Here is an 11,696-nt window from a genome sequence, read left to right on the forward strand (position 1 = left end):
TCTCGATCCAGTCACAAAACAGCTTATGCTCAACCGCCAAAACAGATCTAGACACTCTAGCCGCCGCCAAATTCACTCCAAATGTTTGGTAGTTCCGCGTCTCTCCTTCCGGAAGCTCTAGCGACCGAAAAAGGGCATCAAATGTATTCAAGTAACATAAATCAGTGTTTTTCAACCCTTTTTGGGCCAAGGCACATTTTTTGCGTTGAAAAAATCCGGAGACACACCACCACCAGAAATCATTAAAAAACAAAACTCAGTTGACAGTAATAAGTCGTTGTCGCAACTGTTGGATGACTTTAAAGCAGGGTGTCACCAACGCAGTGCCCGCGGGCACCAAGTAGCCCGTGAAGACCAGATGAGTCGCCCGCTGGCCTGTTCTAAAAAAAAGCTCAAATAGCACCACTTACCAGTGAGCTGCCTCTATTTTTTAAATTGTATTTATTTACTAGCAAGCTGGTCTTGCGTTGCTTGACATTTTTAATTAAAAGAGAGACAAAACTAAAATAGAATTTGAAAATCCAAGAAAATATTTTAAAGACTTGGTTTTCACTTGTTTAAATACATTCATTTATTTTTTTTTTACTTTGCTTCTTATAACTTTCAGAAAGACAATTTTAGAGAAAAAATACAACCTTAAAAATGATTTTAGGATTCTTAAACACATATACCTTTTTACCTTTTAAATTCCTTCCTCTTCTTTCCTGACAAATTTAAATCAATGTTCAAGTATTTTTTTTATTGTAAAGAAAGATAAATACATTTGAATTTAATTCTTTATTTTAGCTTCTGTTTTTTCGACGAAGAATATTTGTGAAATATTTCTTCAAACATGATTAAAATTCAAAAAAATATTCTGGCAAATCTAGAAAATCTGTAGAATCCAATTTAAATCTTATTTCAAAATCTTTTTAATTTATTTTAACATTTTTGTTCTGGAAAATCTGATTTGTCTTTGTAAGAAATATAGCTTGGTACAATTTGTTATATATTCTAACAAAGTGCAGATTGGATTTTAACCTAATTAAAACATGTCATCAAAATTCTAAAATTAATCTTAATCAGGAAAAATTACTAATGATGTCCCATAAATTATTTTTTAAATTTTTTCAAAAAGATTTGAATTAGCTAGTTTTTCTCTTCATTTTTTTTCGGTTGAATTTTGACTTTTAAAGAGTCGAAGTTGAAGATAAACTATGTTTCAAAATTCTATTTTCATTTTTTCCTGTTTTCTCCTCTTTTAAACCGTTCAATTAACTGTTTTTTTCATCATTTATTCTCGACAAAAAGCCTCCCGTAAAAAGGAAAAAAATGTACAACGGAATGACAGACAGAAATACCCATTTTTTAAAAATATATATAGATTCATCCATTAAAGTTAAATTGAGCAAATTGGCTATTTCTGGCAATTTATTTAAGCGTGTATCAAACTGGTAGCCCTTCGCATTAATCAGTACCCAAGAAGTAGCTCTTGGTTTCAAAAAGGTTGGTGACCCCTGGACTAGACTGACATCTTGCAATCTTTCGGCTGTCACTACTTCATATTTTATGTCAAGACTACAAACCAAACGAGGGTAATTAGAGATGTTTTTAATCTCAGAGTGGTAAAACGGTTTAAAAAGTCTTAAAACGGGTTTTATTCTCTCTTTACACAAAGTCATAGAATCTTGCCGGATGTTAAAACAAGAGCTTGTCGGAAATACGTCATACCAACTTTCACAATAAAAGCACATTCCCCAGTAGGAAACATGTTTGTGTGTCATATGGACTCATTAATTAAAATACGTATTTGATTATATAAATTAAATTTGAATGACAATGGAAAACTAAACATTTAAATGTTTACAGCAGAAGAAGAATCACACACCGACTTTAATTTTTTAAACGATGATGCGGAAGTAGCGCTATTTTACGCACGCTAGCAAAAGTTGCAGCAAAGTTGCTGACTCCTGCTCACAAGATTACGCTTAAAAAAAAATGAAATAAACTTACCAAATAGTTATTTTTTGGCTTGTGGGGATGTCAAAAAGAGAGAACGAGGCAGCCAAAGTGATGACTGAGGCGGTGAGTTTCATCGTTGTGACGTGTATTGGAACTGTCTGCTGAATGATTGTTTCGTTGTTTTTAAACTTCACAGATGGATGAAACAATGCAACGACTACACGAAAGATTCCAAGCTATCTCTGAACAACTGGAAGGACAAAATATCCTCTTTAACACTGTAAAGTTTGCTGGTAATTCGGTGAAGTTTCTTTCCACTAGGTGGGGCCATCAAATTGTGTGGTCGATACTGCCGACTTTATTGGCGATCCGATATCAACACTGTAACTTCAACTTTCAAAATCGATCTCATTGAATGATTAACCCTTTAATTTTTCATTCATTATCAAAGCAGTGTGTAAATAAACCTTTATTGTAAAGGAAAAAGTAGTTAGGGTTACAGCTTCTAATTATTTTTCGTAACCAATTAATCAAATAATTGGATAAAACACTTTATAGCTGCAATGCATGTTTTAGGTAAAATACTTGACCTTTGTTCTGATTGTCATGACCTCCATTCTTTTATTTTCAAATAAATCACTTAAAGGCCTACTGAAACCCACTACTACGCAGTCTGATAGTTTATATATCAATGATGAAATCTTAACATTGTAACACATGCCAAAACGTCCGGTTTAGTTTATTAAATTGCAATCTTAAATTTCGCGCGAATTATCCTGCTGAAAACGTCGCGGTATGATGATGCGTACGCGTGACGTCACGGATTGTAGCGGACATTTTGAACAAGCACCGATCCGAGCTATAAGTCGTCTGCTTTAATCGCATAATTACACAGTATTCTGGACAGCTGTGTTGCTGAATCTTTTTGCAATTTGTTCAATTAATAATGGAAACGTCAAAGAAGAAAGATGTAGGTGAGAAGAGGTGTATTGCGGCCGCCTTTAGCCACACAAACACAGCCGGTGTTTCCTTGTTTACATTCCCGAAAGATGACGGTGAAGCTTTACTATGGAACAGAGCGCTCAAGCGAGCATGGTTCCCTACCACATGTCAACCGGCAGGTTTTGGTGAGAAAATGGTGGTAATAAATAAATGATAAATGGGTTGTACTTGTATAGCGCTTTTCTACCTTCAAGGTACTCAAAGCGCTTTGACACTACTTCCACATTTACCCATTCACACACACATTCACACACTGATGGAGGGAGCTGCCATGCAAGGCGCCAACCAGCACCCATCAGGAGCAAGGGTGAAGTGTCTTGCTCAGGACACAACGGACATGACGAGGTTGGTACTAGGTGGGAATTGAACCAGGGACGCTCAGGTTGCGCACGGCCACTCTTCCCACTGCGCCAGGCCGTCCCTAAATATAAAAATAAGTAGTCTCTTACTGTAGACATGAGCGGAGAGCTCATCTGTGTTGCTGAATCTTTTTGCAATTTGTTCAATTAATAATGGAGACGTCAAAGAAGAAAGATGTAGATGAGAAGAGTTGTATTGCGGCCGCCTTTAGCCACACAAACACAGCCGGTGTTTCCTTGTTTACATTCCTGAAAGATGACGGTGAAGCTTTACTATGGAACAGAGCGGTCAAGCGAGCATGGTTCCCTACCACATGTCAACCGGCAGGTTTTGGTGAGAAAATGGTGGTAATAAGTCGGCTCTTACCGTAGACATGAGCGGAGAGCCTGCGTCGTTCGCCTGCAGCAGCGGACTCTCTTGCCTCCTCCCACCGGCCGCCCCTGACCGTCGGATACTTCCACCGTGGAGAAAGAAGGAAAAAAAAATAAAAATCTCAGCCCGGCCCGACAGGCTGCCTTCTCCTCGTAGAGAAATGTGGCTTCCATCGGAGACACTGGCGGTTGAAAAATACTTTTGGTAATATAGTGTAGTTTACGCACGCTTTATTTTTATTAATGCACACGTTAAAAGTGTGATTTAAAGGCCTACTGAAATGAGATTTTCTTATTTAAACGGGGATAGCAGGTCCATTCTATGTGTCATACTTGATCATTTCGCGATATTGGCATATTTTTGCTGAAAGGATTTTGTAGAGAACATCCACGATAAAGTTTGCAACTTTTGATCGCTAATAAAAAAGCCTGCCTGTACCGGAAGTGGCAGACGATGTGCGCGTGATGTCACTGGTTGTAGAGCTCCTCACATCCTCAGATTGTTTACAATCCTAGCCACCAGCAGTGAGAGCGATTCGGACCGAGAAAGCGACGATTTCGCTATTAATTTGAGCGAGGATGAAAGATTTTTTGATGAGGAAAGTGAGAGTGAAGGACTAGAAAGAAAAAAAAAAGGCGACTGCAGTGGGAGCGATTCAGATGTTATTAGACACATTTATTAGGATAATTCTGGAAAATCCCTTATTTGCTTATTGTGTTACCAGTGTTTTAGTGAGATTATATGGTACCTGAAAGTCGGAGGGGTGGCCACGGGTGTGGTGACCACCAGTGTCTCCGGTGGAAGGAGGTAACAGTCCGCAGCTGCAGGAGGACGCAAGGTCCGCTCATGTCTACGGTAAGAGCCGACTTATTAGCACAATTTTCTCACCGAAACCTGCCGGTTGACATGTGGTCGGGAACCATGTTCGCTTGACCGCTCTGTTCCATAGTAAAGCTTCACCTTCGGGAATGTAAACAAGGAAACACCGGCTGTGTTTGTGTTGCTAAAGGCAGCTGCAATACACCGCTTCCCACCTACATCTTTCTTCTTTGACGTCTCCATTATTAATTGAACAAATTGCAAAAGATTCAGCAACACAGATGTCCAGAATCCTGTGTAATCATGTGATTAAAGCAGACTACTTATAGCTTGGATCGGGCTGGAAGAACATGTCCGCTACAACCGGTGACGTCACGCGCACGCGTCATCATTCCGCAACGTTTTCAACAGGATACTTCGCGGGAAATTTAAAATTGCAATTTAGTAAAACTAAAAAGGCCGTATTGGCATGTGTTGCAATGTTAATATTTCATCATTGATATATAAACTATCAGACTGCGTGGTGGGTAGTAGTGGGTTTCAGTAGGCCTTTACTAAACATATCAAATGTAAAGATGCCAATTTGTAGCCAAAGGCCATGTTCCATATGCAGTCTGTGGCAAGTTGATGACCTAAAATCAGGGCAGATCAGGAACAAAGTGACCATAGTGGGTGAAGTGCAAAAGGCAGATGGAGAAGTGTTAAATTTGTTGCATATAATAATTGTGCAGAAGGAAGAAAATACACATTTCCTTTGGCCTAGTAAGTTAAAAGTTCTGGTATTATTGCACAATTATTTAGCAATAACAGATGTATTTACGCATGGAATATCGGACCAAAAAGACTGTATCTACATATGAAATATTGCACAAAATATAAACACATCACTTTTAGAATGGAAACTGAAATCTACTGGAACTAATGGCAAGTATTTCTAGCTTTCTTATATATCCATGCTATTGTCCTTGAATGTGATGTATCACCTATAACCCATCAGGTACTAAAGCCAAAAAAAAAAGCCTACTGCTAGCAAAAATTAGTAAAAAACAAAAGTCTATAGAGAGCTATTTTATTTTAGCAAAGGGAAAAGGACAGGGGCTCCCACTAATTCAACTTATGGGTTAGTTTTTTCATGCACTTATTTGCTCTATTTATCTGCCATATGTGGAAGGCTGATCCATGAAAAGTACTGCCTAAATTAAACCAGTACTTGGTGCAAAAAAGGTTGGGGACCCCTCGTGTAAAGCATGTCGCCACTGGACTCTAGAGCAGTGGAGACGCCTTCTCTGGACTGATGAATCACGCTTTTCCATCTGGCAATCTGATGGACCAGTCTGGGTTTGGAGGTTGCCAGGAGAACAGTACATTTCTGACTGCATTGTGCCGAGTGTGAAATTTGGTGGAGGAGGAATTATGGTGTGGGGTTATTTTTTAGGAGATGGGCTTGGCCTGTTAGTTCCAGTGAAAGGAGCTGTATTTGATATTTTGGTCAGTGTAATATGACACCCAGTTTGAACAGTAACACTGTGTTTAGATAGTTAAGCCATTCTATGTCGTACCACCAGTTTAAGAATCACTGATCTACACAGCAAAATATAAGATACAACTTTTTTTCTACTTGAATTGATTAATCTTTGTGGCCCTAGATCAGGGGTAGGGAACCTGTGGCTCTTTTGATGACCGCATCTGGCACTCAGATAAATCTTAGCTGACGTTGCTTAACACGACAAGTAATTAATAATTCCGCTGGTAATCACAGTGTTAAAAATAACATTCAAAATATAAAACATGCTCATGCATTTAAATCTATCCATCCGTTTCTATCGCACCTGTTCAAGAAGTCGCATTAATGGTCGAAATTATTTTATTTATTATTGGTTACCTTCAGAATAACAATGTTATTAAAAATAATAAGAGATGCACACATTTAGTTGTTGTAATGCGTAGTATTCTCTTGTCAGAGCGTGGGATGACACTGTGCAAGGGTACAGCGTTTCTCCTCATTGAGCTAAATTGAATCCTGTCCCTGTTTAATTCCTTGCTTCTTGTCTGTTTAATAGATGTCGTCAGTGTTTGAACCTGACAGTTGTATTAAGTGTTAAAATTATTATACGGCTCTCAGGGAAATACATTTTATAATATTTGGCTTTCATGGCTCTCTCAGCCAAAAAGGTTCCCGACCTCTGCCCTAAATGTTAAATTATCAGCAAAACAATACGATTTTTTTTAATTGCATAATTTTTTACGAGCAAACTATGTAAAAAAAGAAGCAAAAACAACTATTTGATCTCATTTGAATGCTTTGTTTTTTTGGTCCCCAAAGTCCTTTAGGGTCGAAATTTATAACCATGAGTTTGTAAAAATCTATAAATACAAGAATATCATCATTTTAATAATATAAACAACATTAAAAAAATGATAAGTAACTATCTGATCGCACTAGTATAAATCTGATACTGATACTACTGTGGGTATTTATGTTACAATCCATCTGCCCACCCATACTTTATTGATCCCTTGACTGTTACACTAGATGAGATGGGAACACGCATCAGTGGCCTTGAGAGGAACGTAACAGAGCTGATGACCGAAGCCGGCATGGAAGATCGGCCTGTTTCTAAAATGAGCGACCTTCTCCCTAACTAGTTAAAAAAAAAAATGTATATATCAATTTCAGCACATTCCAAAATATTCCTACACCTGCAGCGAGCCAAGTATATATATATGCATTTACTACCTCTGCGCACCGTTCACAATAGTGTTATACGATGGCTCCAAAAGTAACTCAGACACTTTAAAGCCAAAGAAAATCACAAGTGGCCTTTTGACAAGTCAGCAAGAAGACAGCACTCAGAAAAACAAACAGTATTACGCCTGTCCTAACATTCTAGAGCACTGGTTCTTGAAATGGTACAAAAAGTACCACATGCACGGATAGAAAAGTATTTGCAAAGTCAAATATTTTTTGGACTAAGCTATGCACCGTGTCAATGTGCTCCCAATTGCCAAATAAAGATGTATTGACACAGATTTCAGAGTGTTTGAATTGGATTGTGAAATAATGTCTCCCTCTAGTGGAGTCTTTGCATATTGCAGGCAGTATTGCTTGGCACTGACCCTGGTGCTGATTTCTTTTCTCTTCATTCAATCAATCAATGTTCATTTGTATAGCCCTAAATCACTAGTGTCTCAAAGGGCTGCACAAACCACTACGACATCCTCAGTAGGCCCACATAATCCATCTCTTAGTTCAGGGGTCAGCAACCCAAAATGTTGAAAGAGCCAAATTGGACCAAAAATACAAAAAACTAACCTGCCTGGAGCCGCAGAAAAGAAAAGCCTTATATAAGTGTTATAATGAAGGCAACACGTGATGCAAGTGTTTATATAAGCTATAATAGCCTACTATCAAAATGACTATGTGTCGCAGGCTGAAGCAAATCTTTGTTGACAGAAATGTTGAACTTTTATATTTATTCTACACATTTTTACAACATTAAAAACCATTAGTAAATCAGAGGCTACTCAGAAGGTGAGATAACTCCTGGAAACGACAGGCTTTATTGCCCCAAGGTATAGATGTGTGGGTCCAAGTTAAGGCTGTCTTCTTTTATTAGATTTATTACAATCTTTGGCAAGCTAAGTAATGTTTGCTGTGGTCCGGAACAACATGACACACAAACAACTATCTGAAATGCGGCCAATATTCCATGGAGGTCATGAGACATGGAAAACTAAATTACAAACCCCGTTTCCATATGAGTTGGGAAATTGTGTTAGATGTAAATATAAACGGAATACAATAATTAACAAATTATTTTCAACCCATATTCAGTAAAAAGACAACATATTTGATGTTCAAACTGATAAACATTTTTTTTGTTGCAAATAATCATTAACTTTAGAATTTAATGCCAGCAACACGTGACAAAGAAGTTGGGAAAGGTGGCAATAAATACTAATAAAGTGAAGGAATGCTCATCAAACACTTATTTGGAACATCCCACAGGTGTGCAGGCTAATTGGGAACAGGTGGGTGCCATGATTGGGTATAAAAACAGCTTCCCAAAAAATGCTCAGTCTTTCACAAGAATGGTTGGGGCGAGGTACACCCCTTTGTCCACAACTGCGTGAGCAAATAGTCAAACAGTTCAAGAACAACGTTTCTCAAAGTGCAATTGCAAGAAATTTCTGGATTTCAACATCTACGGTCCATAATATCATCAAAAGTTTCAGAGAATCTGGAGAAATCACTCCACGTAAGCGGCATGGCTGGAAACCAACATTGAATGACCGTGACCTTCGATCCCTCAGACGGCACTGTATCAAAAACTGACATCAATCTCTAAAGGATATCACCACATGGGCTCAGGAATACTTCCGAAAACCACTGTCACTAAATACAGTTCATCGCTACATCCGTGTATCCATCTTAAAGCTCTACTATGCAAAGTGAAAGCCATTTATCAACAACATCCGGAAACGCCGCCGGCTTCTCTGGGCTTTAGATTCTCTGATGCAAAGTGGAAAAGTCTTCTGTGGTCTGACGAGTCCACATTTAAAATTGTTTTTGGAAATATTTGACATTGTGTCATCCGGACCAAAGGGGAAGCGAACCATCCAGACTGTTATCGACGCAAAGTTTAAAAGCCAGCATCTGTGATGGTATGGGGGTGCATTAGTACCCAAAGCATGGGTAACTTACACATCTGTGATGTCACCATTAATGCTGACAGGTCCATACAGGTTTTGGAACAACATATGCTGCCATCTAAGCGCCGTCTTTTTCATGGACGCCCCTGCTTATTTCAGCAAGACAATGCCAAGCCACATTCAGCACGTGTTACAACAGCGTGGCTTCATAAAAAAAGAGTGCGGGTACTTTCTTGGCCCGCTTGCAGTCCAGACCTGTCTCCCATTGCACATTCACACACAGCATAAAACGTTTGGTAGACAAAACGAGCCAAAGAAGGAGCGGAAGATTTTACATGTGAACAAACTGTTGCGTCACTGTCCACACTATGGTGAGTTCAAGAACTGACAAAATTAGTAGGACAAAACGATGTTCACCAAATACTCCCATCAGTGAAGCATACACACAAACATATTCAACAGCGGGCTTTCTAACAATTGGGAAGGTTTGTGTCATGTTTGTCCTCAAACAAAAAAACATACTAAAACCAACAAAAACTTTTTTTTTTTCATTTTCAATCCTTTAAAAATACTCCTCGGAGCCACTAGGGCGGCACTAAAGAGCCACGGGTTGCTGACCCTACCAAAGCTCTCAATATTAACTCCATTACACTTAACGTAAAAAACATTTTTTTCGCTATTATTGATAATATTAAGTGCTCTTGGAAGCTGATTAGTACCACTTTGTTGTCATAGCGGATGCAGTTGCGGACTTGTAGCTATAGGTGTCAGTATTCATCCCCAAAATTTTTGAAAAATGTGTGTGCACTCTTGTGTGTCCTTCAAACACGAAAAACTATTTTTTTTTAAATAAATAGAGTTATTGTCAAAGCAGCCTGCTGATTGGCTAGCGCTGTTGCCATGGCAACCACAGCAGCAGCAGACTGTCTTCAGGACGCTTCTCAAGAAGTTGTTCAAGACAGGCGAGTAGGAGGAGAAAAGGAAAGTTACGGGGGTTTGTGACGTCCATGGCGCGGTGGGTTTGTGAGCCGTGGAGTGGCGAGTGGGTGTGAGTGGCGGCTGAGAGCGTTGACCCCGTGGCCCACGCTTGGGAACACTTCATAGCGCCTTGTTCGCCCTCTTTTTTTTTCTCTCTCTCTCTCTCTCTCTCTCTCTCGTGCTACTCTTGCACACGTAGCTCAGCGGGTGAAGCACAAAGTAAAATGTCAGTAGTTTGAAGTGGCTTCCATTCTCTTCAGCGCATCCCGTAAAATGTGCGCGATGGTGAATAGGCTGTTTCCAGCACATATGCATACGTATGGTGGGTTAGGGAGCCCACCTGTGTGCCCCAGACCACCTGAAGCTCTTTGATACCCGGTGGGCTTTAATCTGCTGCGTTGCTGCCCACTTTGAAGTGAAAATCCCTGTTAGCTTTCATTCTCTCTCCATCAAACACACATGCACACGCACACGCACACGCACACGCACACGCACACGCACACACACACTTTTGTATTTGTTACCTTATTGAGACCTCCGAATAATGCCAACCTCATCAGGACCCCCATTTTTAAATATATAAAGATTTGTATTTACAACATAAATAATATATACATACTATGCAGATATATAAATGTTTGTTGTGTACAATGAGCTGCAATTTCACAAGAAAAAGGTCACAATTTCACAAGAAAAACTTGGAATTTTGGCAGTATTATAAAAAAAGCCAGAATTTTTCTTAACGCAAGTCAATATTTTACAATAAAAATGGAACATGTGTGCGATATTCTGATAAAAGTTGGAATTTTACTCAAAAACAGTCACAATTTTAGAAGAAAAGCCTAAAATTTGTGCAATTTTACGAAGAGAGTCTTAATTTTACTCGACAAAAGTCACAATTTTATAAGAAAACCTTTCAAATTCTGGCAATATTATAATGATCATCGGGATTTTATTTAGTGAAATTATGACAAAAGTCATAATTTTCTTAAAAAAAAATTCATTATTCTACAAGAACGACAAAAAATTCACAATTCAAAAGTCAGGATTTTATATGACAAATGTCACCATTTTCTATTGAAAAATAATAATTTTACTTAAAAACGTAAACATTTTACAAGAAAATATTGCAATATTACAGAAGCATTTGTAAGTGTTCCTATGTTAAATTTTACGAAAAGAGTCGTAATTTTACTCGACAAAAGTCACAATTTTATATTGGCAATATAATGATAATCAAAATTTTACTTGGCAAAATTATGACAAAGGTCATAAGTTTTCTAAAAAAAGTTCATTATTCTACAAGAACGACAAAAAAATTCGAAATATTGTCATAAAAGTTAGAATTTTATAACAAATGTCACCATTTTGCATTGAAAAATAATAATTTTACATAAAAACGTAAACCTTTTACAAGAAAATATTGCAATATTACAGAAGCATTTGTAAGTGTTCACATGTTAAATTTTACGAAAAGAGTCATAATTTTACTAGACAAAAGTCCCAATTTTATATTGGCAATATTATAATGATCATCGGAATTTTACTTGGCAAAATTATGACAAAAGTCA

The 11,696-nt window shown here is 38.1% G+C and overlaps 1 protein-coding gene across 1 annotated transcript; it reads left to right on the forward strand.

The window, feature by feature from the left end:
* Positions 1 to 1,746: 1,746 nt before the first annotated feature.
* LOC133551061 (heat shock factor-binding protein 1) lies at positions 1,747 to 7,524 on the forward strand. Its single transcript, XM_061897362.1, has 3 exons — positions 1,747 to 2,064; positions 2,138 to 2,204; positions 7,025 to 7,524. Exons 1-3 carry the CDS (start codon positions 2,020 to 2,022, stop codon positions 7,138 to 7,140), a joined length of 228 nt encoding a protein of 75 aa, XP_061753346.1. The 5' UTR covers positions 1,747 to 2,019; the 3' UTR covers positions 7,141 to 7,524.
* The last annotated feature ends 4,172 nt before the right edge of the window (positions 7,525 to 11,696 follow it).

The sequence above is a fragment of the Nerophis ophidion genome, linkage group LG04 (assembly GCF_033978795.1).
Source record: "Nerophis ophidion isolate RoL-2023_Sa linkage group LG04, RoL_Noph_v1.0, whole genome shotgun sequence".
Taxonomy (NCBI): Eukaryota; Metazoa; Chordata; class Actinopteri; order Syngnathiformes; family Syngnathidae; genus Nerophis; species Nerophis ophidion.

What these genes read in the sequence shown, in the direction of transcription:
- LOC133551061 (XM_061897362.1), top strand. Translation starts at nt 2,020, where the DNA reads ATGTCAAAAAGAGAGAACGAGGCAGCCAAAGTGATGACTGAGGCG. An exon ending in CCAAAGTGATGACTGAGGCG is followed by an intron (nt 2,065 to 2,137) that starts GTGAGTTTCATC and finishes TAAACTTCACAG; the next exon opens with ATGGATGAAACAATGCAACG. An exon ending in TGAACAACTGGAAGGACAAA is followed by an intron (nt 2,205 to 7,024) that starts ATATCCTCTTTA and finishes TGACTGTTACAC; the next exon opens with TAGATGAGATGGGAACACGC.